The 24804-nt window shown below is 37.1% G+C and overlaps 1 protein-coding gene across 5 annotated transcripts; it reads right to left on the reverse strand.

The window, feature by feature from the left end:
• Positions 1-311: 311 nt before the first annotated feature.
• Positions 312-24804, reverse strand: tfec (transcription factor EC). Of its 5 annotated transcripts, none has more exons than XM_038303931.1 (8): positions 24588-24804; positions 7495-7746; positions 6800-6901; positions 4410-4530; positions 3445-3501; positions 2347-2422; positions 1329-1476; positions 312-852 (listed from the first exon to the last, which is right to left on the reverse strand). In XM_038303931.1, exons 1-8 carry the CDS (start codon positions 24612-24614, stop codon positions 379-381), a joined length of 1257 nt encoding a protein of 418 aa, XP_038159859.1. In that variant the 5' UTR covers positions 24615-24804; the 3' UTR covers positions 312-378. The 5 variants fall into 5 exon arrangements, with proteins under 5 accessions (XP_038159859.1, XP_038159858.1, XP_038159861.1 ...); XM_038303930.1 differs by lacking the exon at positions 24588-24804 and adding an exon at positions 11971-12173; XM_038303933.1 differs by lacking the exon at positions 24588-24804 and adding an exon at positions 11338-11523.

Here is a 24804-nt window from a genome sequence, read left to right on the forward strand (position 1 = left end):
AAACAACCAGTAGTAATGAACATTTTTACTTATAAATGTCTCCCTTTTTAATACAAGTCTGTTTCTGCCTCCCACAGGATGCAGAGAAACACAGTGGTTGCTGGTAATAAAGTTAAATCCGTTTGGATCATTAAATGTGACTGTTCTTTGTAAGAATCATACAATGTCAGCTTCTAAAATTGTCAACAATTTCCTAAAGAAATTACATTTTCAGGGGTTTTGCTTATTTTGTCAGCTGATATTAAAATTACTTGCCCCCCTGGAGTTGTCAGAACCAGATTGGGATCCTTCAGTCAATCTTCAAGGGCCTGTTTTAGCCCTTTACCAGCAGGAGTTTGACCTGTGCAGTTATTGGGTTATAGCAAAGATCTAGGACCCTTATAGGTCGTCTCCCTCAGCGGAGCTGAAGCTGCTCCTTCTGCTGCTGTCTTTGGAAGCAGCCCCTGGGGATCCGGCTGACAGAAGTGGATCGGTGCTGAAAGGCGAGAGTGGGTCATCCATCAGGATTTCATCCAACTGGTTCTCCTCCTTGAGTGTGGCAGTGAAGAAGTCTGTGAAATGGGACAGCGGGTCGGAGAATGTGGTGCAGGCGTCGGTCCTCTGGATGTGGTCCTGCGGGCCGCTGGCGGTGGTGATGGACGGCACGCCTGTTACCACGGCTAGCCTCTGGAGGTAATCGCTGTTGGGGTCTTCTTGGTAAAGGGGTGGCTGTGGTGGCTGCTGCTGCTGTTGTGCCTGAGGTGGGGATTGCTGCTGCTGTTGCTGTTTAAGGAGGTGGGAGGATAATTCGACTGTCCCCAAGGAAGTGGCCATGTTCGGGAGTCCATGTGCTCGGGCCTGGATTTCAAGCTCCTGGGAAACAAAGACATCAAACAGGGTTTTAAATGTAATCTATTTTGACCACATTCTTCAACAGACAGGAGGGAGTAGCAGTGAAACAACCCAGCCACACCTTCCTTGCCTCTCCTTTCTCATACTGAACAAGGAGGTTATCAGCACTTATCAACTTCTTGTGTTATCTCCTTGTCCTGTTTGGCTTTTGATACAGTTTTCTTGATATAGACAAGAGAAAATATCTATATAAATATTTTAGGAAGATTACAGATTATGTACCTTCTGCTATTGAAATGAACCCTAGAAAAACATCCAAAACCATTGGATGTGCTGTTCCAGCCCATTTTATTGATATAGTATTGTTCTAAAAATGTCACCTAGCTCTACATGCACTGGTCATTTAATATATGTATGTTGCACAGAAAAATATCTAAAACATAAAAGGCAGCCATACCACTGAAATATATAAACCATGGTTTCTTGATTTTGATTACCTGGATCCTCAGTAGCAGTCTTCTATTGGCTTGCTCCAGCTTCTTCTGGCGGCTCTCGAGCTCCCGAGAATGTTGCTGCTCCTTTTGCAGCCACTTTATGTACTCCACTGAGGCCTTCAGAATGGTGCCTTTGTTCCACCGCATATCACTACAGTGAAAAAAAACAAAAAAAACAACATGAACGACACGTTTTTAAACAGAAATCTCTGTCGTTAGACTACCTTTTTTTTCCGCAAAAAAGGAAAAGTTTTTAACTAGATTTTTTTCCCCTCATTTTTATGATATGAATTAGAAACGGAGACTTAGAAGGGGTGATTATTCATACTTGGACATTACACAAGGACTTGGAATGGGGATTTTTAATAGAATAGTTAAGAAGCTCTTTGGAAAGTCCATTCTTGTACCTCCTTGTTCAGTAAAAATTAATCCTCGAGTAAAAATAGTTGAGGGAAAATGAGCTAAAGTGTGAAGGCAATGAGGAAAATGGAGCATTGGACTTAAGGTGCTAAGAGTGCAAGTCATTCTTTTGCAGGTATTATTACTTTTTTTAAAAGGACAAGGGACCTCAGTAAAATTGTCCTTCTGCACACGACTGAGTCGCTGTTCTGATCAGCGTTAATAATCTCCTTTATCCCTTTGTTAATGGCCTGGTAACAATGCTAACCTCCCATTTATATTTGAGGCAAAAGTTCAACTGCGAATAGATGGCCAGCATGCTATGCTCCATCTGCATGCGCAAATTGAGCCTCAGACTTTGATTCGAATGACGTGAAAAGGTCTTTACATTTGACCTTCTCCCTCATCGCTCAGGCTTTAAGCCGAAACAGCAGAGATTCTCATAGAGAGGAGGGGTTGTACATCTCAAAGTGCAGAGACTGCAGATGGAAGTTCACGTGAATCCTTGAAAGACGACTGAAATATACTTAGGGACTCATTTGAATTTGACAACATTTCAATTGTCTTTGCTATAAGTTAAACACTGCCACATATAGATTTTGAAAGGGCATTGTGTACTTACGGGTCATTCGACTTTGGAATGAGCGTTCCCAGCTCCTTAATTCTATAGTTTATGTTGTATCTTCGCCTTCTTTCAACTGGCAAAGCAAGAAGAGAAGAGTTGATTAGAAATGTTGTTATTCAATAGTAGAATTTAATAAATAGAAGAAGAATAGAAGAATATAAGTTTGTCATTGCACTGTCACAAGTTCAAAGAAATGAAATTAACAGCCTGCATTGAACCCATGCCCCATGGGGAGCACTGGGCTGCCAATGTGTGGCACCCAGGGAGCAGTGTGGGGTTAAGGGTCTTTGCTCAGAGGGCCAAAGTGGCAGTCTGTGGGAGTGGGACTTGAACTGAGAACTTCAGGATTCCAAGTGCAATGCCCTAAGCACTCAGCCGCCACTCCCACTAGAGGTATAATCGATGCAGCAAGGGACTTTTGGGATACATACCATTAATAATGTGTAAGTCTATGCAATCAGTCCATATCAATTTAATTAACATTGACATAATAATTCAAACTATTATAATAATTCAAACCTCTAAGAATTTTCTCAATTTCCTTAAGTAAACAATAATGCATTCCATATGTTTTTTTCCTTTGTTTCTCATTGCGACTGTCATGACAGCAAAAAGTCATAAAAAATCCAGTCCATTTCCTTCTTGTTCATTACAACCACAGATTGCATTACACTTTAATTGAGTTTATATCTGAGCACAGATAATTTCATTCATTTATAAATTTCTGAATCATATTTCTACCACTTTAGATTGATTTGCTATGTCGGTTTATTACATCTAATTTTTAATTTAAGGTGTAAGTAGATATGTTTTGATTGCTTCAGAGAGGAGTTTTTTTTATATGAAAGGGTGCAAAACTCTCATCTGTACCAATTAAAATGTCAACATCTAGGGAGCTTACTTTAAATTTTTCCATATTCTAACTTGGATTGTTTAAATTAGAGTAAAATTACCAGGTAATGTTAATATTTATAGAGCAAAATTTGGATCAGTTGTTTAAAGAGCTGTGGCAGTTGGAACAATTAAAGTTGAGAACCTATGGATTACAAAGTTATCAGCTGAAGACCTTGGGATTAGACAAGGTCAGATACTTACTCAGATTATGGTTGTCCTTTTTCTGCCTCTCTTTGGCCATAACCCTGGTGTCATGCTCTGTCAAAAAATAAAAATACAAATATAAATCACAAAGGAGAGAAATTAGATTAGCAATGCACACTGATTTAGAAACCGAGACAACAATCAAAAGAAGTCCACAAAAGGTCCAGTCATGAAGACAATCAACTGGATTGTTCTGAAGAACTTTAGTGCTGGGGTCAGAGTGGGGATCTAAAGCCTCTTCTGCAGACATACATTTGACCTTCTTACACTCACAAACATACACAGAGAGACCCATTTATCCCCTCTGAGATACCATGAAGCTCATTGTAAAAGAAAAAAGAAACTATAACTGGGAGCGCTTTTAGAGTAACCATTCCACAATTAGGATACTTTAGCCAATTCCATAATCTGTCCTGGAGAAGGACGAGAAAAAAATGCGACAGGGGCCATATTTGTATTCACGTTCTACCCAAATGACATAATTAGGAACCTGAGATTGGATTTCCCAATTTGTCTCTGTTGATTCAATCAGGACAATTTAGCGACTGTGTAACATTCCATTGTCCTCCCTTCAAATGAAGCAGACTCTAATTTACTTATTTTCTCGTTCTGAGTGAAGCACTCCCCAGGCATCTTTTCTATTTCCTAAATCAATTAGGATTTTTTTGGCTTTTTCTTGAGATTAATATGACATTTCTAAAGGGTCCTCTGTATAATTTTGTCCTCGTTTTGAATGGTTGTAATAAGAACGAGTTCTTATTCAGATAATGTGGAAAGTCTACTCAAGTAACGGACGGAAATAAGCCTGACATACTGGGCTGACTTTTAAAAACATTTGCCAGAAAGTCTGTTTAGCAAACACTGGTACAATCTGTCCCTCTCTGAAAAGCTTCATCAGGAATTTGTAGCTTTTCCCTTATCTCAATTAGTCGCTTGCTCATTCCCATGGTATGAGTCCATACCTGTGAATTCCCTTTTAACAGTGAGCTTTGGGGGATTAGATGTGGGACTCATTCCACCATTAGGGGGGTTCATACCTTGTTCACCCCCATAGACATCCAGCATGCTTCTGCTAAGGGAAACCTAGAGGAAGAAGGAAGATGCAAAGGGTCAGTTAAGGGGAAACGCATTTCACATTTATGCACTCTGCTTTCACACCTCATCAAAAGCTACAAGACAAATAGTTGTTTTAGCTGCTGCATGGCTTTGTCTTGCAATGGCAGTAACAACAAGAGGGGAGAGGAATGATCAGAGAAGACTGTCACACCCCCAGAGCATTTGATTTTTACTGCCAGCAGGGGATTGCTGTCCCTTGTCTGTCACAGCATGGCAGGACAAACTACATATCCCCCCTCCAGTTGAGGTAGTGTTCAGACACACTGTTTGTCTTGCATGACAAAGAGTAACATCCTTCAAAAGGAACCTGCTCACATAAACCCAACTTTTGACCCAAACTTAAGTTTAAAACATCCTGACTTTTCATATATTCTCATCTTGTTTCCAAGAGGAAGGAAAGAATGACACAAGCAAGACAGGAGAAATATAAAGAAGAGACCTGAAAGACAAAACTGAAAGAAAATACATAGGAGTAGATGTGGTTGGAAGGAAAGAAGGAAGGAAGGAAGGAAGGAGAAAAGGAGGGAGGAACAACGCACATAAGACAGAGTCCAACTCTAAGGCAATGGATTAGGAAATAAAGTAACACAAATATTTTTCCAAACGATTTTTTTCTTAACCTGCTCAATGCAATTCACTAAAAGCACTATATATTTCAATTCTTTAAACGGCCTCTGAATAATTAAATGCTCTATATTCAAAAGCTGCATGCCATGAGATGAAAGGACTCTCTAGGTCAACCACATGAACAGAGGCAAAACTGTTTTCCCATAGGGACCTCTTAACCTCTAAAATAATAACGCCTTTTCACTGTGTCCAGGCACGCCACAATATACCGCATCCTAAAAAAAAAACTTACATAGGGTCACCACTGATTCTAAAAAAAAAAAAAAAAAAGTGCACAACCAATTTTAGCAATGGCACGTGTGTCAAATGTAACTACCAGTGAGGTGAATGCCGTAGGCTGTTAAGTCTATGATGGGCTACAAATTATTGAAGGAAGGGGGGAGAGGGCATTAAACTAACCAATCCGATCTGGTTTGTAAGTTTTGCTTTGTGGACCAGTGAAAATAGACGACCCATCCATGGTTGATGGCATAGAGTTAAAGTGTAAATACAGGAAGGTCCTGAAAGGAAGTCTGTTAGAGGCTATGAAATAGTTAAAACAAGGAGCTGAATACAAATGCAATGCCACGTGTTTTTTTTTTTTTTTTTTGCAAAATCCTTCTACTTTAGAACTTTAGAATTAGGGACTACTTTATGTTGGTCTGTTACAAACGAATATCAGCAAAATACTATAAGCTTTGTGGTAGTAATTTGACAAATCTGCTCAAGGTTTAGGAATAGTTCTTCCATTGTATCTTCTTGTAAATATTGGAGATTTAGAAGTAAAGGGAGGAAGAAAGGGAGGATGGGACAAATATGCTTAGGAAAATGAAAGATTGCAACAATCCCCCCTCCTGCCTCTATTGTAATCACTTCAATCCCTCTCCTGTCTGTGTCCCACAATGTGTTGACAAGGCGAAGCGAAGTGATGCATCATGCTGTATGACTAATTAGGATGAATTGATCCATTTAAGCATGGTATCATTTCTGAGCAAGCCCTCTGGGAGTGTATGCATTAGCCCAATCCGATGGCTCAGTAACTCCTTCCGACAAATTCCCTCGCTCAAACAAACCAAGTCTTCCTTTTCTTCACTCCATCTCCTCCTCTGTCCCCTTATCTTTACCTCCACTCTAATTCCTCCTATTGAAATACTTTATCTCTCTTTGTATGCATCTCCTCTTTAATCTCAATCAGAATCTGAGTCTCCCTGTCACTATCTATTTACCCTCATTTGGTGACATTTCTTTTTTCATGTCTTCCCAAGATTTTACTTTGGTTTAATAAGAACCTAATCTGCTTTGCTCAGTTTCTTTTTTTTGTAAAATGGTAAATGTTCCTAAGCCTTTGTGAACTTTGACTCATCTCATGTCTTAATCTGACCTGAAAGCAAGTCAGGTCCCCCATTTCCCAAGCTCGTCTGGCCGGAATGAATCAGTGTTTGGGTTCATAGATTTTGCTTTCAAGTCCTGTTCAAGCCTTAAAAGAGGAAAGTTATTTGTTGACCCAACTACATCACTAGAAACAAAACGGAGGGAGATTTGAATTGACAGAAAAGGCATGCAAGTTGACTCAAGCTTTAAAAAAATATATTTTGTTCCTGGTTGTAAGAGCAAGGTGATTTATACTTACATTGCTTTGCATTATGATGTTAGGCTCCATGCAATCCAAGCCTCCTTCATTGAAGCCGGATTCTAGACTAATGAGGTCATCAATAACTTCATCCATTGGAAACTAAAAGAAAACAGTCATTTCAGTGTATTAAGGGACAATGTGGGGACGTTGGTGTACCGTCCACCTCTTTAGAGATCTGATCATTAAAACATGCGTCACTGTTAAAACAGGGAGGGTCATTTAATAACCAGTAGTTAGGCAGTGTTGGTGGGAAATTCTGGTTATCTATAAGTAAGCTACTTTCCTCCCTCAATAGGGGTACTCTCATCACAGCCCGCATGTCTAAAGTTATTGATGAGCTCATCATAGGGGGAAAGGGGATCAGTAGTGGCAAAACTTTGTTTAGTAGATTAGTTTGGTTTGTCCAAAACCAATCACAATATAACTGCAGTCCCTGATGCCTTCTAAATATTCATCCAAACTGATTTACAGTTAACAGGTCTTACATCAACATAGCCGGCATGCAATTTGTCAGGAAAGGGGGCCGATGACAGGAAATGTCTCAGGGATATTGTGAAATCTTTGAAAATTATGACCTTACTGTTGATCAGCATGCAAACCAACATTCCTTGTGTACTGGTTTCTCTTTTAATCCAAGCACGATTTCAGTTCCATGTATTCCTTATTATTTTTCTGTTTCTGTTTCCACTTACCTCACTGTCGTGGTTCGCCATCGTCAGCAGGGTGACAGGGCTGTTGGGGTTGCTCCCATCACTGACAGTTGCCATGTGTCCATTCCTCATGATCGGCACTGTGGCCAGCGGCTGGCCGGGTGCGTGTGGATGCGGCAGTGTGTGATTGGGTCCGGCCGAAGAGGCAAGCTTGGAGCCCAGGGTCAGGTATTGCTTCACTGGCTGGTTTTGGCTTTGGAGGTGGAACTTTGAATTCTCCAGGTGGCTTTGTACCTGTTTAAACACACAAATAAAATAAAAAAGCAATGCATTAGCTATGTTTGGTAAAGAGAAACAGTTTTTTCATATACTGCAAAGGATGAAGAAATACGTTCACAGCAATTTTTCAAAGCTGTCGTCTCATTTCTCACTCAGGTGCTGAAACATTTTTTAGAATATGTCATGTTTGAATAAAGAACAACTCTTATCAAAACTTTGAGGTCTACTTTTCTATAACCTGATCTAAATCTGCAAAACATTCAGTGCTCTTATGCAATAGGTTAAATAGTTTTGAAACTTTAGAATCAAGTTTAAGAAACTAGCCCAACAACTTTACCAAAACTTTGCTGAGTAACTTTTTTTAAATATTCATATTCTTACTTTTGAAGCTCTGGTTGCATCCCGCATTTTGTAGTAGCTGCAGTCACTTAAATGTGGCATTCTTAGAAAAGCAGATGATTCAGCAGGTCAGCTTTGAGGATCCAGGTCTGCTGCTATCCTGTTAGGCTGCTGACTTCTTAGTGACTTGCTGTCCTTCCAGTCCCCTAGCAGATTTTTATAAAGGGCCCTAAGTGAACTAATTAGCCCCACAGCTGGGTGTAAGCCTTTATGTTGCGAAGCATGATAATCACTTCAAACAGCAGACTGTTACATCACCAAGGGTTTGATCACTGCAGGATGTCTGCCTTTAAGCATATATCACTATTTCATCTAGACCAACCCTTTTTCTGTTTGGCTGACCAATCGGCAGTTCCCAAAGTCTTCTGCTGTCTGCTTCAGGGGTTGTGGCAGGACAATTGACCCTTGTTTCCCAGTGGAGGTTTTAAATAACTTCTCTAATGCCATTTTAACCAAGTCTTTTCATTCATTCACTCTTTTAAATGTAGATAGCTATGCTTTATCAACTTCTAATAAAATAAAGTCAGTAAGGCTGTTTTTAAATCTTTGTTACTGCCAAGCAAGGCCTATCTTCTGAATTTCATACTGTAAATGGCTAATATTCTGACTTCTCTTGTTCTGACAGAGAACCGACTGTTAAAAAGGATGTTATTAGTTTTGAAAAACGTTGAGGAAGCCCAACTAACATGAATAAAAGAAGAAAGGAGCCTCAGTTTGGTTGAAATGGCTTCGGTGACACTGTGGCACATGGATATAACACTTAGGATGGAGTCATATCATTGCATTGTACAAAGGTGCTATTTTTACTTTCATAACATCAGATTATTATTTTTTTTATTTTAAAAATATGTATTTCAGTAAGTTTGGATGAAATTAATATTGTCCTGGTGAATTGCAATTACTAGTAAATTTGCCTTTTTTTTTACTTTCCTTATTTTTTTATAAAGGTATAGTTCAGCAATAAAAAAGATTTTAAAAATCTGTTATGAAATTGTGATACACTCGCAACTTTTTATGTTTCTTTACATTGAAAAAATAATTAGTTACCATAAAAAACAGCTATTTTGGCTCAGGTTTGAGTTAAAATAGTCATGTTTTGAGGGCTGGATAAGTGGGTTGCGTTCTTACATTGCTACAAGGCGTCTCTGGGTTAAATTCCCAGCCCAAGATCTTTCTGCATGTAGTTTGCATGCTCTCCCTGTGCATGTGGGGGTTCTCTCCGGGTACTCCGTCTTCCTCCCACAGTCCAAAACATGACTGTTAGGTTAATCGGTTTCTCTAAATTGTCCTTAGGTGTGTGTGCATTGTTGTGTCTCTGTGTGCGATAGACTGGCGACATGTTCAGGGTACTGTACATATCATCGGCCCCACCGCGACCCTGATTGAATAAGTTGAAAACTAAAACTTTATTCTCAAATTGCAGTTTAAGCTAATGTTAGTTCACATACTGTACCTTTAAACTGTTGTTTAGAAGGTAATTGATTGATTTGGAGGTAGGAGAAGTACCAATTATCTTTTTATATTAGGACTTGGAATAGTGAATAGAAAAGACAGTTCAGGAATGATTATTTCTATCTCAAACACACACAATACAGGGACTTTAAGCAGAATTTCTATTTATATGTTTTAGGAAATGACTAACATTGCAAATGTTGCACAGACAAAGTAAATTCAGGACTTTTTATTTGGTCTGCAGTGTTCTATTTTGAGCAAGTCAGTCCCAATTCAATATAAAGTTTCCATTTTTTTACTATTTTATAGTTACAGTTTGTTGGTAAATTAATAGGAAGATTAAACAAAGGAATACATGTAGTAAAATTTAAAACAGCTATGAATGTGTACCTCTGAATGATACAATATCTAATTCTTGAAACTATCAAATCTAAAGTTTTACACTTTTAAGAATTTAAAACTCTTACACTTACTCTTAAACATTCTGCAAGTTTTGTAAAGCCTGAAAAAGTAAAAATGTCATTGAGTTTAAAATACTTTGACATAAGCTTTTCAACATAACAGCCTTTTAGGATTTTGGATTTTAAGCAGAAGCATAGTCTGTTCATGCCTTGTGCTGGCTTTGGACATAAAAGTAAAGCTAATCACAACAGCTAAAGATTTTTGCAGTTTTCACATTTTATTAATGCACAGTATCTAATTACAATAGGATAAACTAATCTACCGTAGTATTCTAAATCAAAGTAAAAGACATAACATTCTATACAGAAGCTCACTCAAACCACTGTACTATCCCTTCATGTTAAAATATTTTCCAGCAACATATCTGTTTTGAGCCTCTACATTAAATCCACACCAACACATTTAATTCCCCTTGTCAGCTGGACTCCCTGGCCTTATTCACCCCTTATCCACATACTAAGAACAAACTCATCACAATACTGAACTTGTCAGTAGTAACTGAGAGCCCTTATATGTCTTCTCCTGGTCAAACAAGATGCTAGTTGTTGGCCAATCAACTTCGTTTTTGTTTTTTTTCCACTGCAGGAGAGATGCCAGAGTCCCTACACACCGCATCTGCTGTGTTTGACAGCGGATTGTCCTGGTTTCACTTCGGCCCTCGCACTACTGTACATTCCGGAGACACGCTTGTTATCCACTTAAGGAGGGGAATCTGATTAGATCCGAGATGCAATGGCCGTTAAGTCACCAAGGCTAGCCATGACAATGGCGGGCCTGTGCAAGTGTGAAGCTGGAAAAGCTAGAAAAGGTTATCAGTGGCTGCCATACACATGGGAGAAGGAGAGAAATAAGAATCTAATCAATCAAGGTTTAAGTTGGGGGACTGTTGTTGTGTTTCAGACTATTCAGAGGGAAAAGGTTGCAGGTTCACTATTTTTATGCATTTGCACTATATCAACCTGAAATAGTTTAATTTCTAAACAAAATGTAAAGTATTGACTTATTTTGTTGAGATCCATCAAAGTCTTTTTGCCAGTTTGCCTTAACAATAGGAGATAGTTTTTATTTTAAAGATATTTAAAAAATGTCTAATTTATAATTTATTTCTCACCAAGATCCATTTTAATCTTTAACCATCATTCCATAAGAAGTTCCGAATCAATTCATCTAACTAATCAAGTCCAAGACTAGGGGTAAATCACAACAGCAGTAAAGTATCCATAACAGCACCTTTAAAATAAATAAATATAATGCAATATCTGAAGATATACAATTGATTGTTTCATGATTTACCTCAAAGTTAATGGTTGCTTTTTTCAAAGTCCGCTCAGAAATCGTGCAGTTAAAACAGCATTCCCAACAGCCATGCTCAAACCTTCCCTTCTAATCGAAATGCTCTTGCCAAACTCAGTTTCAGTCTTGCCCAAGTTCTCCTTTCACTTCGGAAAACTCGAACGCCTTATGAAACTCCGGGCGATGCGGACATTAGTTTTCTGTACAAATTGTGGACAAACTGAGTAGGAGGTTTGGATTCGTTTCTCCATCAAAAAAGGGTAGATTTACAGTATTTCACACAATACATATCGGTGCTGTGCAATTATCAGCTTCTCAAATAACATGAATGAAGATCAGATGAAAGTGGAACAAAAAAACTTGTCAGTCATGCTCTGTGTTTTTGCTGACCTTGCTACTCAGTAAAAATCTGTAACCACTTCACCATATTGTGAAATGCAAGGGGAGATAAGACTGGGAAAGGGAACTGATCACAAAACCTGCATTTTTACATTGATTTTTAAGTATTCTTATAAATATGAACCATCAAAAAAGGCAGATAATCCCTCTCAAATTCACAAGCCTACCTAAAATTTACTTGTGATCTGTTTTTTTTTTTATAACTTCGAGGGTATCAAAGTCATATGCCCCTACCTGTAGAAGTTGGATTTCTGTCAAGGTGATCACTTGGACCACGCAACAACGGCTCATGGCTGTCGAGCGTGGTGACGCTTTCCACTACAGGGTCTGCAGAGGAGCAACTGTCAATGCCACAGCTCTGTTTCACACAGAGACATGTGGACCAGAAGAGGAAGAAAAAGAGAGGTGCAGCGGCCTCCTTCCTGAGCTTTTGCAAAAATATCGGAAAGGAAGGCATGACACATCAGCTTATTTGGGAGGCTCTTCCTGTGTGTGCGTTAGTATGTCTGTATGTTTTTGGTCTTAAAAAGCCCTGACAGAGGCAGAAAAATACTGATTGCAGTTTGTGGCTTGGAGAATGTGCATGTGTGGAAGCAAAGTGAGTTGACAGAATGTGGGTTTGTGCTTGTGTATAGCTCTGCTTTCCGGCCTGCAGAACATCAAGTCCGGCTCAGCACTTTTTCCCAGGTTATCTTCATGACACTGACTTCCTTTGGAAGTCCATCTAACCACAACAGCTACAGTTCAAACTACAAAAGCTCATTACAAAATGTCAGTGTGTGCAAATATCCTGCAGGGTGTAAAGTGAATTTTGTTGCATGTGAAACGATCTTATCCAATAACTATGTTTCCTAAAAGACCCATAAGATCTTATGGCCTTATGTCTCGCAAGCCTGAAAACTGTATGCATGTCTGATTGTGGCGATACATAAGTCCTGGCATTTCAGGCCTCCATTCACCAAAAAGACATAAAATGTTTCATGAATCACTTTATGTCACATTTGAAGAATAACACTAGATCATCTGCATTCTCTTATTCAGTTTTTAATCTAACAATTTCTTGTTACATAAGCTATTTGAATGGGGACAGTACAGAATATGTAAATCTGCATAAACTGCTTTTTTTATGATTCAATGCAGGACTTTATTACCTTCTGTTTTGAGCCTAGGTTTTGCATGTTTCATTTAATCTGTTAACACATCATCACCCAAGTTTTTGTGGCCTTCCCTCAGCCAAAATTGTTTCAAATTACACATAGCCATGTAGATATTCTTATATAATCCCATCAATTCACAAGTCAGTATTATGCAGCAATAAAAATCTATGTATCATTTGAGTCATTTTAATCCATATATCTTAAGGTGTTCAAGGTCATTTCCATGTTGTCTTTTACAAGTCACTTAAGGAAATTTACTCCCACAACATGGTGCTACTACCACCATGGGGTGTTCAGGAGGATATGCAGCCGTGGGCTGTCTTATCTCTTGCCACTAACAGTACAGTGATGTGCTACTTAATCATTCTGTCATATACATTTGTAATAAACTACACTGAATTTATAATTGTGTTAAAAAAAGTATGTGAATACTTTCTCAATGCAAAGAAAAATAATGTCCAAAAATAAATCTCAAAACCCTGTGGATGCACATTTGATCATTTGGCTCTAATATATATCAAGTTTTTAGGCTTTTGCATTAATAAATTGATCTCACACCTTGATGGGCATTGCAGGGTCAGGTATTAGTAAAAAGAAAATAGAATGTGGGCATTTTTAACAGCTATTATAAAGACACAAGAGTTAAATTGAGGACATTATGGGCAGTAAGAGCAAACTGAATCAAAATGATTTGACTGATGGTGTTTTAAGAGGAAGTCTTTTTTTCTGCTCTTAAATTGCAGTTTATCCTTGTCTTACAGCGGGTGATTTGATTACATAGAGAATGCCAGCCTTGATACAACTGTATATTGTGAGGGTCAAATACTAAAACATTATTTATGCTCCTGTGTCTAAATTGTTTCCCTATAATTCTAAACACACTTTGTTGTCCTGTTTTTCAATTTTTCATGTTCTAGTTAAATCAGCTCTGTTGATGCCCACAAACGAAGGCTGTATAGCGTTACTCTCTATTCCCCTCACCATTGCCCCTGTGTGTATTTGTCCACTTTTTTGTTTATTTGATATCCTCTTTGTGTACAGTCTGGTAGATCTATCCAAATTCCTGGCTGGCCAGTTTGGGCCCATCTTAGGGGGTAAGCACAAGTTGCTCACCTTTGTTAGTCCCCCTGCTCAGCATGTTTCAAACATCAGGGACTTCCTGTAAGAGCTGGCCTGCTTCTGAGACAACACTTCAAAGTGCAGCTCCAACATCTGAGGGCTGTTTTATCCTGCTAGAAAAGGAATGCATAATGGACACAGCTCCACTGCACTTTTAATGATTCCTCATATAAATTAAATATAACTGCTATTTTAAGTGGATTACGCATGGATTGAGTGTGTTGGAGCGTAAGTCGGTGTGTTCCTGTTACCTTGATGAAATATTGAATTAATGAAAATTTTGATTCGGAATCAGCGTGCATGCAATAATTTGACTTGAAGCTATTCTCATTCAGTAGTGATCCCGTCCTCTCCTTTATTAGCAGGTACACTTTTATTGTCCAAAAAAATACTTACTAAAAGACAATAAGTCTGATATTTCATGTAATGTTTTTGTTATTAATTAGACATCAGTAGGAAAGTTAGGGAGGTGTTTGTGTTTAAATATCTACCCTTTTCCTGTGCATCCAGGCAAAACATTATTATATTGTTACCATTATAGATGATGATTACTATGATTATTATTATTAATTGTAGAAATATAACCCCATAATACTTTTGTATATATATGGGGTTGTGGGGAGGACATACAAGGAAGTATCAAACTAGCTTGATTTAATATTTTAAATCTACTAAAAGAGATAAATAAGTTTAAGCAAGTAGAATTGTCCCAAACCATGGTGGAAATTGCATCATCTCCAGTCTCCATAGAAACAATATAAAGCATCTTCATGACAACCAGTTTACTGGGATGTGTATTTGACACAACCTGTGCTTTAAGTCAGTGGATCTAAGCTTTGTTGGCGAAAATTTCAAATATTCCATGTTGGGCAGGCATTATTCAAGGAATGATAAGCTAGAAAAGTACACCCTGCCCATGTTAAGTATTTTTCAGTATCTATGAGGACCATGTTAGACTTTGACTATTGTCAATTTGTATGCACAGTGTTTAGAAAACAAAATTTTAATGCATGAAGCTTTTCAGCAGTGAATGAACAGCTTAAAACAGTGAAATGAACATTACCATTTATAAAGTGCAGCAGTGGTCAAGAATGTAAACGGTGTAATAGAAAAGGAAAAACAGTTTAAAGTCATGGTGCAAAAGCGATTGATATGGAAAGGTTTAATGCAGTGTAAAATAAATAAATATGGTGCAAAATACATTAGAACATTGAGCTGTATTGGATCTTAAAGGGATTATGATAAAATCTGCCATGTTTGTGGTGTAAATAGGTTTTCAAGGGTGATTCAGACACTTGATGGATGTTGGAGTACATGGCATTGTAAATAGCTCCAGATAAAAATCACATCATTGATGAAAGTCTAGGGAACTGTATTTTTAAAATAGAAAAGAGTCTTACAGCAGGATATTGTTACATATGTGTAAATTTACACACAAATACCATAAACAGCCCCCGAAAACAGAAGAATTTCAATGGTTTCTCCTCCTCAATTTGAACATTTGAAATTGTTTTGCTGTAGTCTCTGAATGATTCATTCAATCTCCCTCACAGCTGATCAAAATAATTCTTTCCGTTTTGCTCCTTCCGTGAATTTACCGATCCCTGTCTGTTGTTTGTTTTTACTGGGAGTTTTATCAGGGATTTTGGATCAATGTATTTTGGTAAAAATAATTTGTACCAATGTTGAATTTTACAGTTTTGGAACAGTAAAACACGTGGTGGTGAAGTAGAGTAGTCTTTAATTGTACCGATCTTTAAATACATTTTACTGTAATAATTTATATTACCTTCATGCTCACTTGCATTTTTTCTCATGACTTCTGCTACATAAGATGAGAAAGTTAAGAGAAGAGAAAGAGAGGGATGTGATACACTCCACCCCTCTCAGTCAGTAAAGAGGAGATGCAATTAGTCAAAATGGTATAATATGATTTTTGCTGCTAAATCGGTTAGAGCCCATTATTCTTTCCCCAAGCTCTGAAAAGGAACTTGTTCACAAGAACACCTGAGACGCTGCATTTTCTATGCAGATGCACGCAATCTTTTTTGGAGACCATGAATCTCCAAGAAGTATGTACGTTTAAATTCTTTGGCCTCCATTACCAACTAACATATGCTTAGGCTTTGCAAGCCTTAAAGGGGCATAGTAATTGTATACAAAGGCTTTCAGAGGAAATGATGGTTCTCTGTTTTATTATATTTCATTTCTGTTTTACGCTTTGCTTTTGCTCTGTTTGTTTGTAAACATACTAATTTTCTGTATTTACAATAACAAGACCACATGATCAGTAGGATGATACTGAGTATGCACATAGTAAGTAAACAAGGATGTAAAGGAAACTGTATTTCTTGTGCATTTACTATATTTAGCACATTTAAGATTGTCTCAAAGACAAGTTAAACTACATAATCATGAAGTTTCATCTTGTTGTACTACTGAAATACGAAGAACAGCCTTGACACCCACTGTCCAGTAAGTCGAGACAGGATAGACCAGTGTTTTGTACTGCTTTGTCAAATGATGCCCAAAAGCTGCTCTAAGGACTATCTTTAATCTCTCACTTTGGCAGGCAGTGAAAAGGAGTCACAGAGAGCTGCAATTATTACCTTTTTCAATTGAATCTTATTAAAACTATGCACATGATTGATTCCAGGACAGTTACTTCCCAACAAGTGAAAGCATTTATAAAGCCTAGGATAAAGAAACCTTTCACAATTTACCAAAAAAAGTAAAGTTGATAATCATTATTTAAAATCTATTTTTCCAAATCACAATTTTTCCCAATAAAAAAAATTTATACAAAAATATGCAAACCTCCTGTCACCTTGCATTCACAACACATCGTTGACAAAAAAAGGTTGTAGATTAGTAACATGTGCATAGTTACATGTACATACATGAAATGCTAGCGCAGATGACTCAAGCAACACTCACCAGCTATTTTACACGTTTCTAGAGTGAAGCTGCCACAAATTTTTGTCTAGAATCAATATTTAAAAAAAACAAAAACATTTCCTATTGATTTTGGTCATATTAACCCAATAGCATCACAAAGCATAAATTGTCATTGGCATTCTGGTGGTACAAACTCCTGATTTGGTACCTGGAGAGGCCATTTTTCATACCTTTATGCTCAGGATCGTGCTCAGGAAAAACTGTTTCAAAGAGTTGAGCTTTGTGATATGGTACTTTCCTATGGTTGAAATAGCCATTAAAAGATGGGAACACTGTCATCATTGAGACATGGCTATAATCAACAACAATGCACAGTTATGCTATGGTTTTTGAAAAATTTGCAGTTGGCACTTAGGAGCATAAATTGTCCCAGATAACCACCCCCACTGCCATGGGCCTGAACCACTGAAATGGCAGAATGGATTTTTGCTTTCGTGTTGTTTATGCCAAATGCCAAATCTGTTGCAGCTGAAATCAAAGCATAATTTAGCCTCAACAGTTTTTTTTTCCCAAAGCCTCACTCTGCCCTGTAGTAGGGGTGAGTATTGCATGGATGTTGGAATACGATACGTGTCACGATACTTGAGTGAGGATAGAATATCATCACAATATTGTGATATTTTTCCTGGCTATCAAATACAATCTATAGATAAAAAGCAAGTCCTGTATATGTTCATTAGAAAACATTGATCATTTAGTTATTTTGGTATCAATGTTGTTTGGGGTTTGAGTCAGTCTGAGCCTGTGTCCGAATGTCCGACCTAATCACTATATAGGGCACTATATAGTGGTTACGCCAATTTAGATGAGTGCCCCAACATCTAGTGGATGAAAAAGTAGTGGACTCAGAATTTCCCACAATGCACTTTGAAAAGTACTGATCATCCATGGTTACTAGATGAGCAGATATATGCCAGAATTCCTTGCACAGAGAGCTCTCCTTGCATGGAGAGCTCTCCTTGCAAAGCATTATGGGATTTTCTGTCACAGCGGCGAATAACAACGATGTTGCAGGCAATGTGAGAGGAGGCGGAGTCATGTAACCAACGGGAAGCAAAAAGTAATCATCTTTCCAAACAATTAGTTAACCAAGTTCAATATAAAGTCCACTATACAGTCCACACTCTATATAATGATTAGGGATTTATGGGTTAGGGCGGATTTTCGGACACAGCCCACTTCTCCAACTTTGATTGCCTCAACTACAGATATGGCTCTGCACCACACGGCAAAAAGGGCTCCACAGCGCCATCTAAGAGAATGGCAGCACAGAGGTTGCCCGTTTTCCCTAATTGTTTTTGGTAAAAATGTTTCGTTTTTTTAAATCGATACTAGTAACTGAGAGATCAATATTATATCAGGCGAATCACAATTTTGTTCTGTGTATACAAAATGACAATAGAGTTTGTCAAAGTCCAAGTCAATATTTCGCCATATCAATTATTTTTCCTACACCCCTAGTCTGTAGACTATCATTCACACAATTTCTGTTCAAAGGACAATTTCTCTTTTTCTTTGTAAATGTAAAAAATCTCTGCAGATCAGAAGTTTTGTTTGCTCTCCTTACCAGACATCCAGGGTTTGTTTTATATATTAAAATGGATGGGTGCCTGGTAGAGAGGGCCTTTAAGATGTTCCTTATAGCTCCGTAATCAAATATGGAATCAGAGGGAAAAAACGACTGTCTCTCACCAGTATGAAGGGCATTTTTGCAGAGCTCTGTTCAAAAGCTTTTGGTGGATATATAATGATTAGTAAACCCCCACTGCTCCCACCCCCATCCTTCTCATTTTCCTTAACTAGATTGCGGGAAATTAAATAATGCAATAGCTGTTTAATAAGAGCTAAGCAGAAAATTAAATCAACCCTGACCTTACCCGAGCTAATATTATATGGTTTGTGCTGAAGACAAAGATGTGTTTGTTTGACTTGTCTGGCTCTTTTGCCCCTGCCGTTTGAACGAGCAAGCTGCTGTCATGGAGGGGAGGAGTAATGGAGCTTCTTTTCCCAGCATGTGAGGAAGAAGAAAGGGGAAATTGAAGCGACATCCAGCTCAGATCAGATGCTAAACTAGTAAATCAAACTATATGGTGCATTCCGACTGAGACTGGAGTTGCTGGAAAAGTCATGAGTTTGGCCAAACTCAAACAGTTGTAACTAAAACTGATCCTGTTGTTATTTTTAAAGAAATTAAACAATGGTTCCTTATCTTAAAAATGCGAATAAAACAGCATGTTGATAATCACACTTTTCTTTTACTTAATTAGCTGACATTTTTAATGCCTCTGTATATTTCCCTTTTCCTATTTGATCACCATCATTTAATCATTGTTGGTTTTTTCAGTTAATATTACTTATTGTGCCAGTTGCAAGTATTGGTTAAGTAGAGTAATTAGCTGCGCCTGAGTTCAATTTGTTGTTTCCTTAATTTAGCCACTGCCTCTTCCAAGTGTGACAAAGACCGAGTCTTTTTCTGTTCAAAACCTTCAGCATGCATGCCAGGCCTCCCTATTTACTAAACAAGGTTTACTAATACAAGAGTTCACAAAGTTGAGACACGAGACTGAAATTATTCAAAGTCCCACATGTAACTAAACTGAACTCCATCAGATACTGTCAAGCAAAGATAATCGCCTACAAATCCGCTACAAACTTTCCACTAGAGAAACCTTTTTTGTTTTTTTGCCAGGAACCAGGGTAGTTATCTGGGTGCATTTTTTCCCTTCCCTGTATTTCCATAGCTTTGTGCTACTAATTATTTTCCACATTTCTTGATGTTATCAAAATCGATGAATGAAAAAGTTACAAAAATCTTATTAATTTCTTTTGCAAATGAATTCCAAACTAGCCACTTGTGCTTGCCAAATAAGTAATTATGTAACCATGTGCTACTTAACTTTTGTGTCATAGGATGGAACGCTCTGAAATTACCGGTATTTTAAATAAGTGATATTTTAGCATAAGCTTCAGTATTTCTGCATTTAAATATTATTCATAAAATAATATTTTGCTTTAAGTATTCTTGCTATCTTATCACTTTCTGGTCAGCTCCACTGCAGCATTTTGTTGTCTTGGCAGCCGTTTCCATAAAAAACAGTATCATTCGATTCATCAAGTACTTCAACTTTCTTTCTCCATACGAGTTAAAAATGTTCTTGATCAAGGACAATTTGAACCAAGGACATTTTGGCCAAAACTTTTTATTCATGTGGGTGATGTCCTATAATATGCAAAATATGAATGTTTTTATGACCATGATAAGCCAAAAAATTTGCTTAGATGTATACCAATAAACCATGTGTTTTTTTATGTGTACAGTATATTCATTTTTACCTAACATTAGGAAGATAATAGAAACATGATAAGTATTTGTCATTTTATTGAATAGAACGATTATGTGTTTGCAACTTATAAGTTAGTAGTAAAACATGTTTTTATTCTCTGCAGTGTTCAAATATTTATGTCAATCTTTGGCCTCTCCAAGTATCGCTAGAATTGGTTGACATGACATGAAATGCTTTCCCTGAAGCACATGCTGCCAGGTAGTGACATGAGTCCAAGAGGGTTAGGTAATTTCAAACCACATAATCAACAAAGCTGCCTTACCCGACTCAGAATGATCATTCATTTAGATCTGGATGTGATAAATGTTATGGTTTGTGCTTGTAATTTTTTTATAAAGCTGTAGGACTCCTTTTTTCCTCAGCCACCTAACAGGTGTATCAATTATTATTTTGTAACTTTACTTTAAAACCTGGTTTGTATCTAACTAGATTTTCTAAATTAAAAGTATAGTGGAGGATGTTCTTTTTCCGGGTGGATCATCAAAATAAGTCTTCCTCCTAATTGTCCATCATTCTGGTGATGCTTGTCCCCATTTTCACTTACCAGTGGTAAGTCTAACATAGTGGAAAAATTGCAAATCTTATTTTGGAAAGTAAGCTTGCAGGAGCGATGCAATCAGCAATCACTTCCATCTCATGTTTTCAAGGCCTTGTGCAAGCACTCGAACGTGTTTAATAGGCGTTCCCTATCAGGAGCGGGTACAGGGTTTTGCATGTGCTTTTTTTTTTTCTTTAATTAGAGACGGCGGGTCTTTCCAAAGATTTGTGAAAATCCTCCTCAATACCTTTAAGGACCAAACAAGATATATTTGGCTCAGAACCAAAGTCTTACTAACAACAGCTATATATGCTGCAATCTACCTATCAGAAAGCATAAACACTAAAGAGACCCAAGTTGAAAATCTTAATTACTACAGAGGGATACAGTGAAAAATCATGCTGTGATTTTTTTTTTTATAGACTGTGTCCCCATATGCTCTGCTAATATTTGAATCTCAGTTATGTACTATATATAGATATAAATTAGCTTGAGTATGGTAGTTGGATTAGCAACAAATGTCAACAGGTTTTGTGATCTTTTTTCTAAAATCACAGATAAACTATATGACTTTAACGACATAATATAAATGTTTAGAGACAGAATCCATTAACATGTATTTTAGCATGAACTTCTTTTCAAATATTAAACGTATGTTCACAGTAGATAAGAAAAGCATACAAACTCATAAATCAAAACTTCATAAAGATAAATGTCATGACAGATTCGCTCGTTTAAATAAGATGAATTAAACTGATGGAAAATAAAGATGACACAATTTACATACTAAAGATTTCTATATAAAATTGTGTTAAATAAGGCTTTAATAATGCTAAAATTATCTGATACCAATACATCCAAATAAAACTTAACATGCAAACTTTACATGTTTTATATTATATTCATCATACTAAAGCACGCACCAGCAGGACTCTTTCATCTGTAATGCCTTTTTGTTCTGTTTTACTTTCTAGGTGTATTGCTGTGTACCATCTATCTGAGGTACACTGACATGAAAGTGTTTATAAATTATTCATTAACGACCATATTTCATGGTCACTTTTGGTACTTCAGTGAGATCTATCAATGTGGAAACTTCACAGAAAGGTGGTTAGGCCTGTGTATATCATAGATCAGTAGGTTATGCAAAACAGACTTCAAAGAGGGAAATGGCAGAAGCAAAACTATGTATAGGGATGATTATTCAGAGAAAATTATTTCATCAATACACAATAGTTCTTTTTATCACTTAAGCTTTTCATTGACACAAAAGTGTTGTTTAAGGTGTTTATTTTTCAGGAAATTAAGTCAAGAGATTTTTTTAATAAATGTAACAATAATGTCGTACTTAACGGCACAAGAATTATGCAAGTGCTATTCAGCTTGTTTTGCGTTGTTTGTGTATTTCCTGTGCAAAGCTACAGCTTCAAATACAGGGCTGCTGTGGAGAATGTAGCATTTTAGAATTGCTTTCATGTGAATGAAGAAATAAAACGTAGTGTTACTCACTAAAACAGCTTTTTACTTGTGAGGAAAACAAGAGGTTTTTAATACCTCATCACATAAAGCGACAACTGGCCAATGTTGGATGCAGACCCATTGACTTTGACTTAGATTTATTTTGTATTAACGAGTGTAAACAAAAAGAAATTTCTTTAAAACAGCTCTAGACAATTTCATTTTTTAAAGTGCAGCCTTGAAAACAGTAATCAATACATAACATTTACGAAACATTGTTGTCTTGATTTAAATGTGTGCCATTGCTATATTTCCTAATTACTTTGTCGCAAAAATCAATTTATGTGGATGAAAGACAGTGTTTCTCTAGGATATGTTTTCTCACAACATTTTGTTCTATTTTTAAAGGAATTTTTTTTGGGTGAAGTGATTTGCAGTGCCTTGACAAAGCATTTGCACACTTTGATGTCACTGCCATAAACTCAATAGAATTTTATTTGCCTCTAATCTATAAAAATGCTTCACATAATAAAGAAATCTAAAAAACTTTTAACTGGAATATAAATTTATTAACAAATAAACATCTTTAAAAATTGGGCACTGCATTTTTCTCCAACCTTCCTCAGTGTTTTTTAGCCACATCAAGTTGTCTAGGGATGTGTCGTTTCCAGCTCTCTATATCTAGAGAATTATATTTTTGTAAGTTCTTTTCAAAATATCCAAAAGTTAAAGTTTTCATGTCTGGCCGAATATTTGGAAAGATTCAGGTATTGACCTTAAGTGTGCAATTTAAGCCATAAATAATCTATTACAAGCCTATTTAAGTTTGCCCTGCTGTAAGATGAGCCACTCTCACAGTCCAGAACCTTTAACATCTTTAAACAGACTCCATGTCATCTTTATACCCATGCAAAATATAAACATGTCCACAGCTTGGTGTTGCCACTGAGATCATTCTATGCAGTGATAGTGATCACTGGCATCTACTCCAGAGGAACCTTTTTCTGACTGGCCTCTTCTAATGGCAGAAGTTGATGAAATTAGTAACATAACAGGTTATATCTGCTTCATGTTATATGAACACTGGATGGTACTAATGTTACTTTAATGTTACTTGCAAGTGGACTAAGATAGATAACCAGAGTTATTTCCAAATTTTAAGATTAGCATAAGAGTTACAAAAATCCAATAGTCATAGCTGTCCTACTCCCTTAACTTGTACTTCTCACTTCCTTCCAAACATCTTCTTTTCATCCCTTTTTCACTTCCTATTTTCTGACTCCTATGGGATAGATCCATTTCCAAGGAACATGTTAAAGGTTGACAGTAATGATTTCTATCACATTCCTTGAGCCCAAATGTACCCTTGAAGGGAGTATTTAAGATTTTATTTTTTATTTTTTTGCTGAAGTGGTTTGCAAAGGTATTAGAAATATTTTTTTGTGCAACATTTAAGGGATTTTTTTTAAAGAAAGAAGACTGTGGTGTGAAAAGAGGATGTGGCTGAAATGCTTCAGAGTTTAAACTAGATGAAATGTCTGTCCTGGAAGCATCACGTGTTGCGAGTAGACCAAAGTGATTGAGTTAACTCCCTCCACTTTTTCCTGCCCTCTTTCATGTTTTATCTCATTATGCATGTGAGTGGGAGTATTTTCTCAGGTTCTCAAACAGATTAAGATATTTTTTTTAATGGATTTTGACTAGAAATTGTTGTATGATCTTATTAAGGCTAAGGTATCGAGGGTTAAGTGGAAAATATAATGTTCACAGTTTTCTGAAACATCAATAAACAATGGGATTTGGTTTCATTTTGATTTATGTCTTAAATATAGCTTTTTTCTAAAGATCTTAAATACCACACCGGATTAGATAGAATCTGATGTCATTTAAATTCACATTTTTCGGCCTCAAACACATAATAAAGTTATTGAGTTCTCTTCAGAAGTATCTGAAACATGATAACCCTTTTGCTATAAGCATTCGGACAGTCACAATAAAACAAGCAAGACAATTGTTTGCTAATTTGATTGGAAGCAACAGAAATGTCAAGTGATAATCTGCAATATCGATTTGATCACATTTTGGATGGCTCGTGATTTCAGCACACTAATGATGGTTTCATGATCAACGCCAATGGATTCATTTGTCATGGTTTGCTACAGCATCATAATTTGATTGAGACATCTCCAAGGGTTATGCGGTGAAGTTAGAAAGGCTCAAAGTCCAGCTACTTACACTCTGACATGTGCGACTATGGGGTGTGCTGCTTCCACTCACCTGTCGGTACCAGGTGTATTCCAGCATTGTAGCGGCAGCCGCAGCCCTTGCAAAATGCGCACAAAAAGCACTGCAATTATTGGCTCCTTAGCAGCAAATAAAGAAATAAAACTGGAAGGAAAAACTAAATCACGGCCTGTTGCTCCCCTCTCAGCACAGTTATACAACTGTTAGTTTTCCCCGGCTGGAATCGCTGTTGTCAGGACTTTTGGTGGGG

This window comes from Cyprinodon tularosa, unplaced genomic scaffold (assembly GCF_016077235.1).
Source record: "Cyprinodon tularosa strain WSP-4 unplaced genomic scaffold, ASM1607723v1 ctg520, whole genome shotgun sequence".
Taxonomy (NCBI): Eukaryota; Metazoa; Chordata; class Actinopteri; order Cyprinodontiformes; family Cyprinodontidae; genus Cyprinodon; species Cyprinodon tularosa.